General features: G+C 33.9%; 1 protein-coding gene across 1 annotated transcript in view; it reads right to left on the bottom strand.

The window, feature by feature from the left end:
• CARF (calcium responsive transcription factor) overlaps positions 1 to 22,043 on the bottom strand; it is an 85,898-nt gene that overhangs the window by 18,193 nt on the left and 45,662 nt on the right. Inside the window, 7 exon segments of the mRNA XM_079130596.1 lie at positions 1,231 to 1,351; positions 6,115 to 6,304; positions 14,207 to 14,291; positions 15,179 to 15,308; positions 16,329 to 16,449; positions 20,444 to 20,671; positions 21,166 to 21,286. Of these exon segments, the coding sequence (XP_078986722.1) occupies positions 1,231 to 1,351; positions 6,115 to 6,304; positions 14,207 to 14,291; positions 15,179 to 15,308; positions 16,329 to 16,449; positions 20,444 to 20,671; positions 21,166 to 21,243 (953 nt within the window). The 5' untranslated portion in view covers positions 21,244 to 21,286.

The raw sequence follows: 22,043 nt of genomic DNA, 5'->3' as shown, positions 1-22,043 counted from the left end.
CCAAATTATACCTTAAGTTTTTGAACTGCTTATATTTAAAAAGCAGTTGAAAGTTTTATCTCATAGTCAGGCTTAAACATTGCATAAAGTTAACATGAAATTAAATATGAGAAGCCTCCGATTGGGGTTTTAAAACTTCCTAGAATGCTGAAGTTTATGAGATGTGACGCTAAAACGTAATGTTTCAAAGATTAACTAAGGCCAACCATTACGCATTATCATTTGTCTTATTCTGTTTGACACAGGATATTGCTATGTTGCCCAGGCTGGCCTAGAACTCCTGTGCTCAAGTGATTCTCCCACTTCAATCTTGCAAGTAGCTAGGATTACAGGCACATGCCACTGTATCCAGCTCATATTATCTTTTACATTTTACTTTGCTAATAATTTTAAATACTTACAATGTCTGAAAGGAAAACATTAGTAAAAATCTTTCACTGGTTCATATTTTTCATTCTCACCTACAGCAATGACTACCCTGTACTCATATACTATCTAAAGCTTATGATGTTGATTTCATACATTGCTGGTGTGAATGTATTAGTAAAATCTCTTTAAAAAGCACCTTTGCAATATTTGTCAACATTTTAAAATAATATAACTTTGCTCCAGCAATTTCATTTCTAGGAATTTAACCTATTGATAAATGTGTACAAATATGCAAATATGTACAATGTTTAACTGTAGATTTGTATACAATAATAAAGAATATTTTTCATAGCATATATGTTCATCATTAGAGGATTAATTAAATAATACATCAACAAATGAAATATTATATAGCATTAAAAAAGAGAATATTCTTTTATACAGGTATAGAGTAAGCTTTGAGATATACTAGGAATGATTAAAAGCAAAGTGTATAGTTAGTACATGTCATTACATTCATATTGGTATGTAGCATGATATCTGTGCACTAGATACAACTACAGGCTTTCAGATTATAAATAAATCAATGTGAATTCATAGTGGTGAAGAAGTTACACTGTTACCCAACTTTAAGGGAATAAAACATTTATGGGGATAAAGGTGAGATACACACACACAAAATACCTTTGTAAGATGACTTTACAAATTGGCCTTACAGAGGGACACAGGGAGCTGAAGTGAAAGAGAACTTAGGATTCACTGTATATCATTTGGTATTGTTTAAACTTAGTAAATATGCCCATATTTGCAATTAAAAAATAAGAACTTAGTGAGAAACAAATAAAAGAAAATAAAGCTTACCTGGCTGGACAAGTAGCTTTGTAGAGCTGACATGACCTGCTTTCCTGTTCACTGATTTTTTTTAATTGGAAACCTTTCCTTCTTGGCCCATACTGACATTCCATTACCACAGCTCTACTCCCTGTGGGCCAAAACCAACTATTGATAGTAATTCAAGTGTCTATTCTAGACACTAGATTATAACAGTGAGAACATGTTAAAATCTATATTTTTAATTACACAAGTTAATGGAAAGAAAACATCAGTATGTCTTACTAAGATGTATGAACACAAATTTAAAAGTTTATTGTAAGATTTAGCAAATGTACCATAATTATGGTAAGGAAAATTGACAAACATCACATTTACTGAATGTCTACTGATAACTTAGACACATCATTTTTAGTAATAATAAAATGTACCACTTTATAAATTAGCAAATGCTACATTTGGTTAATAAATATATCACTTAAAAATTTTATTTCCTTTTATAATTACTTATTTTCTTCTTTTTATTTGGTTGTTAGACTAGTGTAGTAAGCAGTCTCTAAGATGCCCCAGGGATTCCTGCCTCCTAGGATTCATTGCCTTGTGTAATCTCTTCCCCCTGAGTATGAGCTGGACTTATCAACTTACTTCTAGAAAATATGGCAGAAGGGACAGGATGTTATTTTTGATATTAGGTTATATAAAAAGACTGTACTTCCATTTTGGGTACATTCTTGGGCTTCTGCTTGGATTGCTCTCTCTGGGTGAAATCACTTGCAATGTGATGAGGGAGCACTGTGGAAAAACCCATGTGGCAAGAAATGAGGCCTGCCAAGAACCCCACATAAGTGAGACTGCTGGAAGCAGATCCTTCCCCAGTCAAGCTGTTAAGAGGACTGCAGCTCCAGCCAACACTTTAATTTCAATCTTGTGAGAAAACCTGAGGAAGTTAACACCTTGCTAAGTTACTCTTGGATTTCTGACCCTCAGAAACTGTGAGAGAATAAATGTTTGTAGTTTTCAGCCACCAAGTTTGGGATAATTTGTTACATAGAGATAGATAATACAAATAAATATATATAAAAACTATACAGCTTAAGAGTTTAAGTTGAATATCCATTCTACTATAGGATATAGCAAACTGTCAAAAATATAAAATAAAAGTCAGTGATAAAGCTGATGTTAAATTTACAACTTATTAATGAGACACCATAAAGATAAAAGAAAAAGGTTAACAGATTGAGAAACTCCACTTTATAATACATTTAACAAAGAATTTTGATGAGGAATATAAAGAACCAAAAAGCTTTTTAAAAAACTAAAGAAATAACCGAATAGAAAACTGGGCAAAGGCTGTGAATAGGCAGTTAAGAAAGAAAGAAAGGAAGACAGTAAAAAAGAAAGAAAAAGAAAGAAAGGAAGGAAGGAAGGAAGGAAGGAAGGAAGGAAGGAAGGAAGGAAGGAAGGGGCAGTAAATATACAAATAAAAGATGTTCAACTTAACTAATAAATAAGGAAATGCACACTAAAATAATGGTAAAATACTGTCTCACATTTCTCTGACCCTCAAAAATAATAATGTTTAACAATACTCCAAAATAATTCACTGATTAGTCTGAAGGACACAAATATAGCCACATGGGTAGTTTTATAAAGTACATAGCACACCTATGAGGTATTCTTGCAAAAACCAAACCTGCATTTAATCAAGGCTCTAAATCTAACAGTTTATAAAAATATGGGAGATAAAAGGACATGTTAAACTACACCACAGAGATAGAAACCGCAAAATCCAGAATACAGCTATCTCTACAGACCAAACTACCTGGGGGAAAAGAAATCTTTACATGAAAAGAAATTTAAGAGAAAGACATATTAGCCAAATGCAATCTTTGGACCTTGTTTGGATCAGAATTTTGAACAAACCTATGGGGGGTAGGAACTGAGATAAGTGAGAAAATGTAAACAATGAACATTTTATAACATTAAGAAATTAGTGTTAATTTTTTTTTGTTTAGTTATAGATGGACAGCCTGTCTTTATTTTATTTGTTTTATTTTTATGTGGTGCCAGGGATCAAATTCAGTACTCACCCAAGTTACACAAGTGCTCTGCCAAGGAGCAGCAGCCCCGGTCCCAGTGTAAATTCTTTTAAAGTATGACAACAAACTGTCATATGTATTTTATATAGTTATAAACATACACAGATATATATGTATTTACATAAAAAGATCTTATCTCTTAGCAATATATACTTTATAACACACTATATGCTTTAGTAATTACAGATGATATAATATCTGGAAAAAAACCATCTGGGGAAATAAAGAAGTGAGTACAGATGAAATAAGGCTGACCATATGCTGATAGTTGAAGCTACATAATGGATACCCAGAGTTTTGGGGTTTCTTCTTTTTCTTCATCCTTTCCCTCCACACCCAGTACTAGATATTGAACCCAAGGCCTGGTACATGCTAGGCAAATGTTTTATCACTGAACTGCAGTCCCTAGATCTTTTTATTTTTCCTTCTATTTTTGAAGGGTCTTGCTGAGTTGCCCAGGCTGGTCTCAAACATGATCCTCCTGCCTCAGTCTCCCACATAGCTGGGATTCCAGATATGTACCACTACTACATGGAGTCTTGGGATTTCTTATATCATTATTTCTACTTTAACACACATATGAAAAGTTCCATAATATAAATATTTTTTAAAGTCTGGCAATAAGAAGTCATGGACTAAATGTGGGAAAGGAAAATTTTCATACATCTCTGACAGGAGTGAAAATTAGTTATGAGAAAATATAAAAAGCTCAGAAAACAGAGTTTTTTGGAACTTACTTGGCTGCAAAACCTGATCTAAACTATGTTATAGTTCTTAGTCCACTTATAGTGATTATCTTTAAGGAGTTACTATTTGATTATGTGATGTTTTCTATAGGATATTTGCAAGGAGTGTTCTATAACATTAGCTTGTTACATTCCAAAAATGCAGAATTTTGAAATAAATTGGGCACAAAATGTTTCAGAGAAGAGTAATTTCAGAAAGCAATTGGAGATAATCTTGCAAAGATGAAAAGGACATACCAGTCATTCCACTTTAAGGCATGTACTCCAAAAACTAATTTACTTTTCATCAAAAGACATATATTATGGAATTTTAACGACAGCATACTTTATAATAGCAAAAAGTTGAGTCGAGCATGGTGGTGTATGCCTGTAATCCCAGAGACTCAGGAGGCTGAGACAGGAGATCGCAAGTTCAAAGTCAGCCTCAGTAAAAGTGAAGCACTAAACAACTCATTGAGGGCCTGTCTCTATATGAAAAACACAAAATAGGGCCAGGAATGTGGCTCAGTGGTTGAGAGCCCCTGAGTTCAATCCTTGGTACCAAAGAAAAAGAAAAAAAAAAAAAAAAAAGCTAAAAACAACCTAAATGATAGTTAATGGAAAAACAGTCATATGCTAGAATATTATACATTTTAGTTAAATTGTATTAAATAGGATCTATAAGCATAAATATGGATAGATCTCAAAACACAGGGGTGAGTGAAAATTTTACAAAACTATAGTTTCTCTATATTTTTAGATAAAATTTGTTATTATAATTACAAATAAAGTATAAACACTTAAATTGAAAAGATAACAAAATTCATGTAATGGCTACCTAGGAAGAGTTAAGGGGATTAAAACTAGGGAAGGAAAAAGGAAAACTGCAGGACTTCAAGTTGTTTTTGTTTCTGTTTTGCAGTGCTAAGGATGAAACCCAAGGCTTCATGAGTGCTAGGCAAGCACTCTACAACTGAGCTATGCCCTGAGACACTTCAGGTTCATTTTTAACGCTGCATTTCTTTGATATAATACTGATGAAATCCAGGCAAAAACAGTTATTTTTATCTTACCTTCATAGAGATACTTCTTTTTTGTTAAGTGCTAGGGATAGAACCCAGGGTCTCATGCATGCTAGGTAAGTGCTGGATCACTAAGCTATAGCCCAGACTTAAATGTTTGCTATTAATCTCAGAGATCCAGGAAAAGACTGCAACTTTTCCAATTATATTAGTGCTCCCAGAATCCTGCATTAAACCACTTATTTTTAGGTTCTTTGGAGTGTGACTAGTCCTAAGGTAGATAAACGGAGACTGCTTGAAACTCTACTACCTTAGTAAACTACACAGCATCTGAGAATACTGTAACACACCAAATGCTTGAGAATTTTAACATCAGAATTCTACATATTAACTCCAGACTATATACTAATCCTATACAGTAATTCCATAGCTACAAGCTATATAAAATGAATATAAATCTGTCCTAAAAGACAAATTAAGAAAGAAGGAAGCCGGGCACAGTGGCACATGCCTGTAATCTCAGTGGGTCAGGAAGCTAAAGCTGGAGAATCTCGAGTTCAAAGTCAGCCTCAGCAACTCAGTAAGACTCTAAGCAACTTAGTGAGACCCTTCTCCTCTAAATAAAATATAAAAAGGGCTGAGGATGTGGTTCAGTGATTAAGAGCCCCAGGGTTCAATCCCTGGAGGAAAAAAAAGAACAGAAAGAAAGAAAGAAAAGAATATCTGGATTGGAGGCGGGGACCACAGCAGATAATCATATTTAAAATAATTAAATATGTTTTATATTTTATTAAAAAGGTCTACTCAGAATATCAATATTTTTATTTTCTATTTAAAAGCATATAAAGGAAGCATCACCTCTTCACCTGATTTATTAAAATGGAATTTTATGACATAAAGTAATTGGTTATATTTAATATAAATTTTTTTAGTTTAATGTACATTTTCATCAATTAACATTCATTTGTCACCTACCAAAATGAAATTGTATCACCAGAGGAAAATCACATTATCACAATGGACTATAGCTGCTGCCGAATCATTTAAAATAATTATTCTAACAAGTACCTGCATTGACAAATGGAATTCCATCATATGGGACATATTGGGATTTCCACATCAAACGTGTAGCAGGCTTGGCTGGGCTTGGAGACTGGCGGGTTCCCCAAACACTCTGTGTTTGCTGCTTGTGAAATGTTAGGATACTTTCTAACTCAGTCTCACTTACACAGTAGCCACGGTATGAATCTCCAATTTTCTGCAAGTGGTAGAAATTAAATAAAAAATTATTAGCAAATATGCTTTACTGCATGATAAATTTAATGAGATGGTTGTCTAAGATGGTTGTCATCTGTTTTCATAAGAGAATGTCTTTTGTGCCCTCAGATCACTAGTCTTGTCACTAGTCAACTAGTGGGTCTGATTTGAATTCAACTAGTATATAAAATGGATATTCTTCGGGTACAGTGTTATGGAATATAATGCCACATCCACTGCCACACTATCTTTACAAAATCTTGTTTGAGAGAAATACTATTGAGAGAAAACAGCTTGAAGAACATGTAATGAGTCCATTCATCCAGATATTTAAAATTCTATTGGATAAAATCCAGATCAGCATAAAACTAGCCACAAAGTACTAATTTCTTATGGGGCTCTTTTTTTTTTTTTAAATTATTTTTAGTTGCAGATGGACACAATACCTCTATTTTATTTATTTTTATGTGGTACTGAAGATCAAACCCACTGCCTTACACATGTGAGGCAAGCACTCCACCACTGAGTTATAACCACAATCTGGGGGGCTTCTTTTAACTGAGATTAATTTTGAAATGATACTATGAATCTATCTATAAAAATTGTGATACTATGGATCTATCTATAAAAATTGTGATTGTATTTCCTATAAAAATGTTACAAGGGCTGGGAGATAGCTCAGCTGGTAGAGTGCTTGCCTTGCAATCACAAGGCCCTGAGTTTGCAAAAAAAAAAAAAAAAAGTTATAAAATAATTTTTTTCATTATATCAGAATTCTTTTTATTTTTTGTTTATTTTTATTTTTGTGGTGTCAAGGATCAAAACCCAGGTCCTCAAGGATGCTAGGCAAGGGCTCTACCACTAAGCTACATCCACACACAGCTCAATATTCTTTTTATGAAGATCCTTCTCTGAGATAAATTCCTGTTTGACCTTATGGGTGAGAAAAGACAATGAAAGCAATATTTTAAAATAAGTCGTTTTGGAAAAATACACAATTAAAGACCAGAAATGGAAGAGTCAGGAGATTAGCGGGGAGGCTCTAACTGTAAGTACAAAATAACAAATGTCTATGGAAGAAGCGGGGTGGGGGGTTGGGGGGGTGTGGATCTCTGAAGGAAAAGCTTTTAAAAGAATCAAGGAAGACACTGGAATAAAACTTCAAACTTGAATGTCTAAGACATGCTATTTATCAAGGCTGGGGTTGTGGCTCAGTGTGGTAGAACACCTACCTAGCACGTGTGAGGCACTGGGTTCGATCATCAGCACCACATAAAAATAAATAAATAAAATAAAGGCATTGTGTTCATCTACACTAAAAATACATTAAAAAAAGAAATGTTATTTATCATTAAACAGAGAATTTATAAAGTGGAGCTAGTAATGGTACTGTAGATGATATCAGTTTGGGATATAGTAAACTTGAGGTAAAATTCAAATATAGCTTCAATTAAGAAGCCAGAGATCTGAAACAAGAGCAAGAATTAAGGAACTGGTGACAGGTTTAGGAATCATTTTATAAAGAGTTGAAAGTCATTAAAATAGATAAGCTCTCCAAGAAATAAAATGTAAAAAAAAGAAAAGAAGGCCAAAGTAAACCTTGAAGAATTTCTAGCAAGAATATGAACAGGAATAAGTACAAGCAAGGAAAGTAAAGGAATGGTCCAAAAATTTAAAATAGAGAAAAATGATAGTGAAGTTTTATTGAAGACAGGTAAAGAGAGTTGCAAAAAGAACAACAGTGAAGTATGAAGGGATTTATATGACCTTTGCTTTGCAAAGCTAAAATTTCCAAAGGATAAGAGAATGGATGAGATCAGATTTAACATAAACAAAGACAAGGTTAAACAAATACAGCTTTATAAGTTGTACTCAAAAGTGGGCACTTTGGGATGAATTGTGATAAATAAACAGTTAAATAATTCTGGGTAAGGGAAACTGATCACTGACCGCCAGTGGAACACCAGCTGCCTGCTGTTACCTGGAAGTTCACTCTTACAATACCTGCAGGTTTGATTACACGTGGCTGCCACCATTTTGAGACAACAGCCAGGCCCCATAGGACCCCTGGCCAGACTGACTGAGCCCTGTCTCCAGGAACTCTCAGCCTGACCGATTACTCCCTGCCTCTGGGGCCCTTACATCGACTGCTCCCTGCCGCCAGGACCCCCAGACCAACTGACTGTGCCCTATCACCGGGACTCCAGACCGACTGATTGCACCAGGCCTCCAGGATCCTGCAACCAACCAAACACACCTGACCCCTCCAGGACCCCTATCTGACCAACCACATCCCGCCTCCAGGACCTCCAGCTAACCACGTCCACACCCTGAGCTGCAGCTCCCCATTTGCCAACATATTTTGAAGCCAGAGCGGCCATCTTGGATAATCCTGGAAGCCCGGAGCTCCAATCTTTAGGTGGGGCAAATCCCATACTGAGATGCCTGCTGGAGGCTTGAAGCTCATTGTCAGGGGCTATTTGGTCTAGGATTGCATAGTGTCTGATTTGGGCACTGCTAATATTGATCTCCACTTACAGAAAAGGTTTTGAAAACCTATAGGGCCACTATAAGGCTATAGGGGGAAATCTGCAATACCCTAGATCTGCACTGCTAGAAGGGAAGATACATGAACAACATGAAAAAACAAGGGAAGAAAATGATCCAAACAAATCTAGATTCTATAGTAATAGAATCCAATGACAGTATGTTAGAAGAAATGTCAGAAAAGGACTTCAGATTATACATGATTAAGATGATTTGTGAAGCAAAGGATGAGATAAGAGAGCAAATGCAGGCAATGAACGATAATACCCAATGAGCTGAAAGAGCAACTGCAGGAAGCAAAAGATCCTTTCAACAAAGAGATAGAGATTCTCAAAAAAAAAAAAAAAAAAAAAAAACCAAATGAAAATCCTTGAAATGAAGGAAACAATAAACCAAATAAAAAACTCAATGGAAAGCATCACCAAAAGACTAGACCACTTGGAAGACAGAACCTCAGACAATGAAAACAAAATATTAAATCTTGAAAACAAAGTTGCCCAAACAGAGAAGATGGTAAGAAATCATGAATAGAATCTCCAAGAACTATGGGACATCATGAAAAGACCAAATTTAAGAATTATTGGGATTGAGGAAGGCACAGAGATACAAACCAAAGGAATGAACAACCTATTTAATGAAATAATAGCAGAAAATTTCCTAAACCTGAAGAATGAAATGGAAAATTGAATACAAGAGGCTTACAGAACACCAAATGCACAGAATCACAACAGATCCACACCAAGGCACAGTATAAGGAAAATGCCTAACATTCAAAATAAAGATAGAATTTTGAAGGCTGCGAGAGAAAAGCATCAGATTACATTTAGGGGGAGACCAATATGGATAGCAGCTGACTTCTCAACCCAGACTCTAAAAGCTAGAAGGGCCTGGAACAACATATTTCAAGCTCTGAAAGAACATGGTTGCCAACCAAGAATCCTATACCCAGCAAAACTAACCTTCAGATTTGAAGATTAAATAAAATCCTTCCATGGTAAACAAATGTTAAAAGAATTTACAAATAGAAAGCCTGCATTACAGAATGTTCTCAACAAAATATTCCATGAGGACGATATGAAAAACAACAATGTAGGTCAGCAAAGAGAGGAACTACTTTAGAGAAAAATCACTCAAAGGAGAAACCAAGCCAACTTAAAAACCAAAAATAAACCCAAATGACTGGGAATACAAATCATATCTCAATAATAAACCTGAACGTTAATGGCCTAAACTCATCAATCAAAAGACACAGACTGGCAGAATGGATTAAAAAGAAAGACCCAACAATATGCTGCCTGCAAGAGACTCATCTCATAGAAGAAGACATCCACAGACTAAAGGTGAAAGAATGGGAAAAAACCTACCACGCACATGGACTCAGTAAAAAAGTGGTGGTTTCCATCCTCATATCAGATAAAGTGGAGTTCAAGCCAAAGTTAGTCAGAAGGGATAAAGAAGGACATTTCATACTGCTTAAGGGAACCATACATTAGGAAGACGTAATCATAGTAAATATTTATGCCCCAAACAATGGTGCATCCCTGTACATCAAACAAATCCTTCTCAATTTCAGGAATCAAATAGACCACAACACAATAATTCTGGGTGACTTTAATGCACCGCTGTCACCACTAGATAGATCTTCCAAACAAAAACCAACTAAAGAAACCACAAAACTCAATAACACAATCGATAACCTAGACTTAATAAGACATATATAGAATATTCCATCCATCAACGAGCGGATTCACTTTTTCTCAGCAGCACATGGAACCTTCTCAAAAATAGACCATATGTTTTGCCCCAAAGCAGCCCTTAGGAAATGCAAAAAAATAGAGATACTGCCTTGTGTTCTATCAGATCATAATGGACTGAGAGTAGAAATCAATGACAAAATAAAGAACAGAAATTACTCCAACACCTGGAGACTAAATAATATGCTATTGAATGAAACATGGATAACAGAAAACATCAGGGAGGAGATAAAAAATTCTTAAGAGGTCAATGAGAACGATGATGCAACATATCAAAATCTCTGGGACACTATGAAAGCAGTACTAAGGGGAAAATTCATTGCATGGAGCACATTCCAGGAAAGAATGAAAAGTCAACAACTAAATGACCTAACATTACAGGTCAAAGCCCTAGAAAAAGAAGAACAGAATAACAGCAAAAGTAGTAGAAGACAGGATAATTAAAATCAGAGCTGAAATCAATGAAATTGAAACAAAAGAAACAATTCAAAAAATTGACAAAACAAAAAGGTGGTTCTTTGAGAAAGTAAACAAAATAGACAAACCCTTAGCCACACTAAAAAAGAGAAGGAGAGAGAAAACTCAAATGACTAAAATTCGTGATGAAAAAGGAAATATCACGACGGACACCACTGAGATACAGAACATAATGAGAAGCTACTTTGAAAATCTGTATTCCAACAAAATAGAAAGTACCGAAGACACTGACAAATTTCTAGAGACATATGCTCTTCCCAAACTGAACCAGGAGGACATACGCAATTTAAACAGATCAATATCAAGCAATGAAATAGAAGAAGCCATTAAAAACCTCCCATCCAAGAAAAGCCCAGGATCAGATGGATTCTCAGCCGAGTTCTACAAGACCTTCAAAGAACTCATTCCAATACTTCTCAAAGTATTCCAGGAAATAGAAAAGGAGGGTACCCTACCAAACTCATTCTATGAACCTAATATCACCCTCATACCCAAACCAGGAAAAGACACATCAAGGAAAGAAAATTTTAGACCAATATCCTTGATAAATATAGATGCAAAGATCCTTAACAAAATATTGGCAAATCGTATCCAAAAATATATTAAGAAAATCATACACCATGATCAAGTGGGGTTCATCCCTGGAATGCAAGGATGGTTTAATGTCCATAAATCAATAAATGTAATGCATCACGTCAATAGACTTAAGGATAAGAATCATATGGTTATATCAATTGACACAGAAAAAGTGTTCGACAAAATACAACACCCCTTCATGCTCAAAACACTAGAAAAAATAGGGATAGTAGGAACATACCTATACATTGTAAAGGCTCTTTACAATGGCCAACATCATTCTTAATGGAGAAAAACTGAAACCATTCCCTTTAAAAGCGGGAACAAGACAGAGATGTCCTCTTTCACCACTTCTATTCAACATTGTCCTCGAAACTCTAGCCAGAGCAATTAGACAGACTAAAGAAATTAAAGGGATATGAATAGGAAAAGAGGAACTTAAGCTGTCACTATTTGCTGATGAAATGATGCTATATTTAGAGGATCCAAAAAACTCCTCCAGAAAACTTCTAGACCTCATCAATGAATTCAGCAAAATAGCAGGCTATAAAATCAACACGCATAAATCTAAAGCATTTTTATACGCAAGCGACGAAACATCTGAAAGGGAAATGAGGAAAACAGCTCCATTTGCAATAGCCTCAAAAAAAAAAAAAAAAAAAACAAAACTTGGGAATCAATCTAACCAAAGAGGTAAAATATCTCTACAATGAAAACTACAAAACATTGAAGAAAGAAATTGAGGAAGACCTTAGAAGATGGAAAGATCTCCCATGTTCTTGGATAGGCAGAATTAATAGTCAAAATGGCCATACTACCAAAAGTGCTATACAGATTCAATGCAATTCCAATTAAAATCCCAATGACGTACCTTACAGAAATAGAGCAAGCAATCATGAAATTCATCTGGAAGAATAAGAAACCCAGAATAGCTAAAGCAATCCTTAGCAGGAAGAATGAAACAGGGATATCGTAATACCAGATCTTCAACTCTACTACAAAGCAATAGTAACAAAAACGGCATGGTATTGGCACCAAAATAGACAGGTAGATCAATGGTACAGAATAGAGGACATGGACACAAACCCAAATAAATACAATTTTCTCATACTAGACAAAGGTGCCAAAAATATGCAATGGAGAAAAGATAGCCTCTTCAACAAATGGTGCTGGGAAAACTGGAAGTCCATATGCAAGAGAATGAGAGTAAATCCCTATCTTTTGCCCTGCACAAAAATCAACTCACAATGGATCAAGGACCTTGAAATCAGACCAGAGACCCTGCATCTTATAGAAGAAAAAGTAGGTCTAAATCTTCAACTTGTTGGCTTAGGATCAGAGTTCCTTAACAGGACTCCCATAGCACAAGAAATAAAAGCAAGAATCAATAACTGGGATAGATTCAAACTAAATAGCTTTCTCTCAGCAAAGGAAACTATCAGTAATGCGAAGAGAGAGCCTACAGAGTGAGAGAAAATCTTTGCCACTCATACTTCAGATAGAGCACTAATTTCCAGAATCTATAAAGAACTCAAAAAACTCTACACCAAGAATACAAATAACCCAATCAACAAAAGGGCTAAGGATATGAACAGACACTTCACAGAAGATCTACAAGCAATCAACAAACATATGAGAAAATGTTCACCATCTTTAGTAATAAGAGAAATGCAGATCAAAACTACACTAAGATTCCATCTCACCCCAATTAGAATGGCGATTATCAAGAATACAAGCAACAAAAGGTGTTGGAGAGGATGTGGGGAAAAAGGTACACTCATACATTGCTGGTGGGGCTGCAAATTAGTGCAGCCACTCTGGAAAGCAGTGTGGAGATTCCTTAGAAAACTTGGAATGGACCTACCATTTGACCCAGCTATCCCACTCCTCCGCCTATACCCAAAGGACTTAAAATCAGCATACTACAGAGATACAGCCACGTCAATGTTCATAGCTGCTCAATTCACCATAGCCAGATTGTGGAACCAACCTAGATGTCCTTCAATTGATGAATGGATAAAGAAACTGTGGTATATATACACAATGGAATATTACTCAGTCATGAAGAATAATAAAATTATGGCATTTGCAGGCAAATGGATGAAACTGGAGAATATCATGCTAAGTGAGATAAGCCAAATCAAAAAACCGAAGGATGAATGATCTTTCTGATAAGCGGATGATGATACATAATGGGGGGGAGGAGGGCAAGAATGGAGGAAGGAGGGACTATATAGAGGGAAAAGAGGTGGTGGGAGGGGTGGGGGGGAAGGAAAAAAATAACAGAATGAGTTAAACATTATTACCCTATGGAAATATATGATCACGCAAATGGTATGCTGTACCATCACTCCATGTGCAAACAGAAACAACATGTATCCCATTTGTTTACAATAAAAATAAATTTTAAAAAATGTACATGGAGTTCATGCTAGGAGAAATACAGAATTTTCTGTCATATTGGAGAAAAACATTCATACCAGTGGAAATAAAAATGGAGTATAAACTTAAAAAAAAAAATTTCTGGGTAAGGGTTATTTTTAACTCACCTCACAGCTCCTAAGACGGCAGGCCCATATAGGTGTGTTAGAAGAAAGTGACTGAAGAGGAGCCAATAAAGGTTCTTCAAGCATTCTGGAATAGGGAAAGAATACATATAAACATAGAAACACACACACACACACACACACACACACACACACCCACACCCACACACCCAAAACACATTTAATTTCTTCCTCTTTTTAGTGTCAAAACAATATATTGAGATTATCAATAAAAAATTATAACTACAGATTGATTAAATGGCTTATTAATTATCATTTTCTTTAGTAATTGCTATTTTTTCAACTGAAAGGCCAAAGTTTGTTCTTTGTACCTGTAGTCTCCTCAAATTTAATTATTTCTTATCTCTTCCAAATCTTATTTTGTACTCTTATTATATGATTATTTTCCAATTATCAAAAATAAGCTAATAAAACATCTTCAGGTGACTTGTATAGAGTAATAGTATGTAAGCTCTAAGATTGTCATAAATATTGTCTTACTTCAAAAACACTTTCATAGAACAATTAAAAGAATTTAGATACATAATAATATACTTTAAATATTTTTCTAAATTATAAAGTGTTAAGGTAAAAAAAAATGAAAGAGAAGTTAGCAAAAAACTGTAAACTTTGGCAGAGAGGAATCACATACATAAAAATGGGATGAAACCATTAAAAATGTTTAGGATCTATAATGGATATATCTTCAAACTCTATTAGACACTTGCATATTACTTTGAAAGATAGCAGGTAAGTGTCACTGAGGAAAAGTAGTACTTTTGACATTTATAGCTTCTAGAGTAGACTTGTTCTTTGCAAGAAGCCATAAAAATAATTAGAAACATTTAATGAGAGTTTCTTTTTTTTGGAACTTCTGATCTTTTCTACTGTCAGCCAGTTTCAGATATGATAATTTTTTAAAAAAGATTTCCATGGTGATATCAAAAGATGAGCTCCTCTTTCTCACTGACTTACCTGCTTGCTGACTTTTTGGGCAATCCAAGGGATGTGTGTGGATGAAGAATGTAACTACTGGTGTTGTCAGCTGTAATGTCCACTCTTATAGCTGGTAAGTTTCTGTCACTGGGTTTCTCTTCAGAGACATCTTAATAAAAAGAACAAGAAAAAAGTGACATCAGTATCTTTAATAATATTATGAGACTGTACCTACCTAGAATTTAAATATTTGTAATAGGAAAAGAAAGAATTGCTCTGAAACTAAAGATAACAAAACTTAAAATGCTTTATTGAGAATGTCTCTGATAAACCTATTTACATTTAACTTGTAAAACTGACTACTGAAATTTTACAATTGAGTTTTTGGAACTTATGTCAAACATCTAGGATATAAAAGTGGTAGAAATTGTTATATTAAAGAGTTTTACAATATACTAAGAAAATGCAAAACTTTCTTGTATATTGTGTTTATAATGCTTTCTGCAAACTATGTTTTTTCCTTAACATTTAATGACTGTTAACAAAGACAGACAATCATAAAATGAAGGTAAACATATCTACCTTATATCATTAGATAGGAAGGAGTAACAAAACAATGTAGCTATGATATTAGAAAAGAGATTCAAATAGAAAAGAGTGGGAAACAAAAAGAAGAGAACAAACAGGGATATTATCAAACATATAGAAAGAATATGTAAAAATAAATGGGGAGCATGATTCTCCTTTCTGAATTTGAAGGAATAAAGGAAAGAGGATAAAAAAATCATAGCTAAAAAAAAGTAATGACTCACATAACTAACAAAATATTATGAAAATGCAAATGTAAAAATCTTCTTGTAGCTAAGCACTATATTCTTGTTATTGTTGCTGTTATTATTACCATTATTATAATTAAGAAAAATTTATTTTATGCTCACTGGTCATTTGGGAGGAAGCAGGAGTCAACCAGCTTCATAGAATTCCAATATGAAATAGACAGCTAACCTAGACAGGAGTTGAAAAATGAACTTGAAATTTATTTGGGCTGAGAAATTTTTTTCTAATTATTCAGTTCATAATCTTACCTAAAGAGATCAATGTTAACACTGACTTTTATAAGGTGATTTAGTATAATATATATTTGTTCCTCAAAACATTCTCAAATCCCTTATCTCCCATTACTACTTACCCTGAGGACTATTTACATCCACAAGCTGCCCCTGAGGTATAATCACTTGTGCCATTCCTGACTGGGAAGGTGGAATTACACGAAGCACCTGTCCATTTTCTGATGAGCTAGCAACGATCATCTTGGAAGCATTAAACAAACAAACAAACAAACAAAAACAAATGCATATGCCTACAGTGGTTTAACAGAATGATTAGTTAAGTAAATTATTAAAACACATAACTACCCCTATGATAGATACTATTTCCCCCATTTTACAAATGAAAACCTTGAGACATAAAATCTTTTTCAAGTTCTCATAACTGATAAGTAGTGAAGCTAGGATTCAAAACAGGCAGTTTCAAAGCTAGGATTCAAAACAGGCAGTTTGACCCAACAGCTTGTTTTTAACTACCTATGGTCTTAATCATTATAGTGCATGCATGAGGTCTAATTACCTAGTAATCTGAAAAAGGTCTGATTGGACTTAACACATTTATGTTTTGCTACTTACTGTATTATCCATTCGTGTTTGACATATTTGTGTGGCCATTATCTGTCTTATATTTTAAATCATTTTCATTAGTTTAAAACGGTTAAATTGTTAGATATTTAACTAACCAAGATTTATTTTTGTATCTCTGCACTTATACACCTGTCTTAGTCCATAAAGAATACAATGGAGTGCCCAATAGGAATTTATTGTACTTTTTTTAATTTAACAATTGAATCCACTGTCTCAAATTTAGAGGAGTATCAACCAAAAAGGCACGTGAAATTGAAGAAAAACACTTGCAGTCTACCATTTGAAAATACAGCTTATTCCAATATGCTACTGAAAATACATTTTTGAACTACATATAAACTTAATTACCTAATACTGGCCCCCATTGGCACAGTTTTACTGCTCTACTCAGTCTTCTGACCTCTCTTTTGCAGGTAACTCTTAAATCATTCAAACCCATTCTCCTAGATTTACTTGTTATTATGCAGAACATGAGAACATGTTTGATGTTTGATGGAGACTGCATTCCAACTTTAAAAGAGTCATTTGAAAAATATGTGAATTTAAATAAGAAAAAAAATTAATCAGGAGGGGAAAACTTCAGCAAAGTAGAATACTTTAAACAAAATCATAAACTTGTCCCAGAAATTATCCTTCCCCCAGTGTTTATCACATTTCTTGAAATAAAAATATCTTGCCATACCTCTTATTACTTCAACATGAGAAAGCAATTGTAAACTTTGATGATAACAACTGCTTATATTTGTTGAGTTCGTACTAAGTGACAGGACCTTAGATATGTAAATTACCTCCTTCAATCCTCATCACATATATATGAAGTATATACCTTTAATAAATGAGGAAACTATCATACGGTGGTTACATAATGCATGTAAGATTATGCAGAACAATTTAGTAAGCTAAACTTTTAGAAGCAAGTTAAATTTCATATCCAAGCAATCTGACTCCTTATAAACCACTACTCTGTACTGCCTCTCAAAATTTGGTAGCAAAAACAACATAAAAAATCCTGCTGAACTTAAAAGGCAAGAATAATATTGTTTAAAAAATTTTCCCCTTACAAGATTGATACCTTTGAAAAATATGACTTTCTTCATTATTAGAAAATAAAAATGTTGTACTATTTTAATCAAATTAAGCACTATTTAAAATAAAATTAAACATGTATTTTTTATAATTTATTTAATCATATGAAAATTTTGTTAAGACATCTATGAAACAACCACAGACATTAATTTTGAAACTGTTTCCCAAGCACAGTGGAAGTTACCTTCATTTTCCCACTCTTTTGCTTATTCCACCTGGCACCTAAAAAAATTATTTTCAATTCATGTATTTGACAATGGTGATGACATTACTTTCCTAATTAAAAATAGCTAATTATATTTCATCTTTACTATGAAAACAAACGATATTGAAAAGTCATCTGTAGCAATATATTCTATTTGAGGCACACCATAAAAATAAATAAAATTAATAAAAATATTAACCTTAGCTAAGTAGTCTTATACTTAATGGTCTCTTTGTGTTTCCAATAAACTCAAAATATCAACCCTACTTTACTCCAAAATCTCATCTATTGCACAGTCATTCACCACAGAATCTTTACAAGTTCCATGATAGCTTCTACATAAAAAAAAATCATATTGGAAAAAAATTCTATTTCTTTCAAAAAGTTCCACTTGATGGGAGATGTTGGTAATGAGAGAGACTATACATATGTGAGGGCAGGGGCTATTTATGCAGAAATCTCTGTCTCTTTAGCTTAATTTGACTGTGAACCTAAAACTGCTCTAAAAAATAAAATTTATTAAAAATCCAGGTGCTACAGTATGTATGCCTGCGGTCCCAGTTACTTGGGAGACTGAGGCAGAATTCTTTGAGCCCACCAGTTCCAGACTAAACTGAGCAATATAGCAAGATCCTGTCTCAAAAAACTAAATAAATAAAAAATACATAAATAAAATAAATAAAAAAACAAACAAACAAAAAAATCCCATAAAGCTCCACTAAGTTTCCCAGAATATCACTTTTTGATATTCTGGACATGAAAAATTAAAATGCCATTGTTTCACATATAAATTATTTGTTGTATCTTAACCTCTGCTGGTGATCTAGTATGGTTACAGAAGCTTACCCCTTTCAGTCCAGGCACAGGCCCAGAAATATATCAAGCCTAAACAGATAGAAAAAGGACTTCTTAGACTAGAGAAGTCCAGTGCCAAAGTGCTAAAGCACTTGCCTAACATGCACCTGGCCCCAGGTTCAATCTCTAGTACTAGGAGGAAGAAAAAAAAAGTCTCCTCTACACTTTGGTACATCTCCACCAATTACTCTCCACTCAACAATCTAAATAATTTAGCAGAATCAGAAAGAAGAAAAATGTCATAAACTCTAGAACACTCTAGGAAACGAAACAAGGATTAAATCTTGGTAAAATGTTTCCCTGTGGTATAATATATAATTGAAGTTATTATGCTTTTAAAAATAATTCTTGCCAAGTGTGGTGGCACAGGAAGCTGAGGCAGGAGGATCAAGAGTTTAGCCTCAGCAACTTGGCGAGGCCCTAAGCAACTCAGTGAAACTCTGTCTCTAAATAAAATATTTTTTTAAAAAAGGGCTGGGGATGTGGCTCAATGGTTAAGCCCCTCTGAGTTCAATCCCCAGTAATAACAACAACAACAACAAAATCTTATTATAAAAGTAATAAAGGTACATTGGAGAAGATATGGAAAATTCTGGCAAACAAATGAGACATTATTCTTCATAGTGTTATGTATATATATTCTTACTAAACAGAGTAACAAGTTTTCTCAATAATTTTTATTTCAATTACTTAAATTATGGAATTTGGTCAAAAATACTTTTAGCTAACAGTTTATATCAGCATTCTCATCTTTTTCATTTGTAAGCATTATGATTCATGCAACACATTTCTACCTACAAACATCAGGAAGGATAGGTCTAATTCCCAGTATACCAATGGTAGCTCCATTGCTTTTTCCTTAAGAGAGATACCAGCATGTGGCATGTAAATGAATGAATGAGATGTTGATAAATCAATAACTGAGTTCACTCTAATGACTATATTGAGAAAAATGTAAGTTATGTGTAAATTTGGATAGTTAAGAACTAGTTACAGACAATGCTGCATTTCCAACTTAGCTCAAAGCACCAGTGTACCCAGGTTTAAGAGGCTGAAAAGGACTGACTAAATACTATTTGTAGTCCTGAAACAAAAGCTTTTAAAATCCTTACATAAAAATTAAATTAACAGTTGGGTGCAGTGGTGCATGCCTATAATCCCAAGACTCTGAGATAGGACTCAGACAGGAGGATTGCAAATTCAAGGCCCACCTCAGCAACTTAGGCCCTAAGCAACTTAGCCAGACTCTGTTTCAAATTAAAAAAAAAAAAAAAGGCTCGGGATATATCTCAGGGGTAAGCACCCTGGATTAAATCCCCAGTACAAAAAAAAAAAAAAAAAAAAAAGTCATTACTACACAAATACACAATATAAGTTAACAGTGTTAAGAAAACAAGGTTATCTAGTAAGATTAATACATTTTGCTGAATAGCATAAAACTGATTATTTATAAAAAACACTCACCATTTGTGCATTAGAATCCCCCAATGAATGAAGTTCATATGGAACAGATTGTCCATTTTGGTCCACTAGATGGAACTGCTCTGCAGAAAGAGTCTGTGTCTGAGTTAGGGGCCCTGGTATATTCTGTGAAATGAGTGAATTATTTGCTTGAGGAGCAGAAATGGGTAAAACTGTAGGAGTATCATTTTGTCCAAAAGAAGAATCCCTAGAGTCCATACAGGTTAGATGCTTTTGCAAAGAAAAAGAAAAGAAAACAAAACAAAACACTTTAGTCACTGTAAAATATATGATTACTATTTTTTAAAAAGAAGAATGTATATAATAAAAATGGTAACTTATTTTTTCAGGCAATTATTCATTTTTCTTTTGCAAGAGTTTTTAATTTACACAAGGTATTTCTCAAGTGAATTTTTAAATTTTATTTTATATATCTCAATTTTATTAACATAAATTGTATTAAAATAAAATTGACCGTGAGAATATATTCTAAGATAAAATATAATTAAATATACAGATTTTTCCTTGCACATAAACTTTTATGAATATGTTTAAGCATCACTTTAAGCTTTATAAAATTAATTGTATGACATAATATGTGGGTAAATATTCAAATTCGTAAATCATTAAATATAGTAACTTTTCCTTAAGCATGAAAAGTTGTTTAATGAATGGCATCTTGTTTTTTCTGAGAATGAAAAAAAAGTTCCCAGCTGAATATCTACCTCAAATTCCTCAGCATCTGTTTTTGACGCTTCATCATCATTACAGTTGACTCTTAATGAATCATTAGACTGTTCCATGCTGGCATCACACTCAATTCCATTTTCTCCTACTGTTTAGTAGCTGAAAGAGTTTAAATACATGATCAACTGAGTATTTAACATTTTTATGGAATTTTTTTATCTTAAACAAATCTCTCATTTACCCTACTGTGGTACCTTATACACTTTAGGTAAAATCATTTCTACAATGAGTATCATAAAGACAAAGTTTTTGTTAAATGACTTGCCAAGGCATTCTGTCTATAATACATTCGATATAGAGTAAAGATTAGGATTTTGTAGTTCCCTCATCCTGTTCTTAATTACATCCCAATACTGGCTTATTAAAATTGCTTTTCTGTAACAGGGTTCTTATACCCTTACAAATAATTCTAAATTACTCACTTCAGAATGATTTATGCAAATAAAGGTTTTTAACTTAATGAATTGGATATGTCCTATTGTCACATTATATAATTTTAGAAAAGATGTCTGAGCCAGGTGTGGTGGCACATGCCTATAATCCCAGCTACTCAGGGGGCTGTATAGATAGGGATTAGGTATACAGAAGTCTCCCCTTATCCATGGGGAATATATTCCAAATACTCCTGTGGATGCCTATAACCTCAGATAGTACCAAACTCATAGAGGCTATGTTTTTTTTCCCTATTCATACACACCCAGGATAACAATTTATGTACTAGGCACAGGAAGACATTAACATAACTCATAATAAAATAGACAATTATGACAACATCCTCAGCTAGGTATGGTGGCTCCATCTGCAATCTCAACTACTTGGGAGACTGAGGAATGATCTTCCTAGATCATGAGTTTGA

Source organism: Sciurus vulgaris (genome assembly GCF_902686455.1).
Source record: "Sciurus vulgaris genome assembly, chromosome: 3".
Lineage (NCBI taxonomy): Eukaryota > Metazoa > Chordata > Mammalia > Rodentia > Sciuridae > Sciurus > Sciurus vulgaris.
The sequence above is the reverse complement of the archived record's forward strand: the minus strand, read 5'-3'. Positions and strand labels throughout refer to the sequence as shown.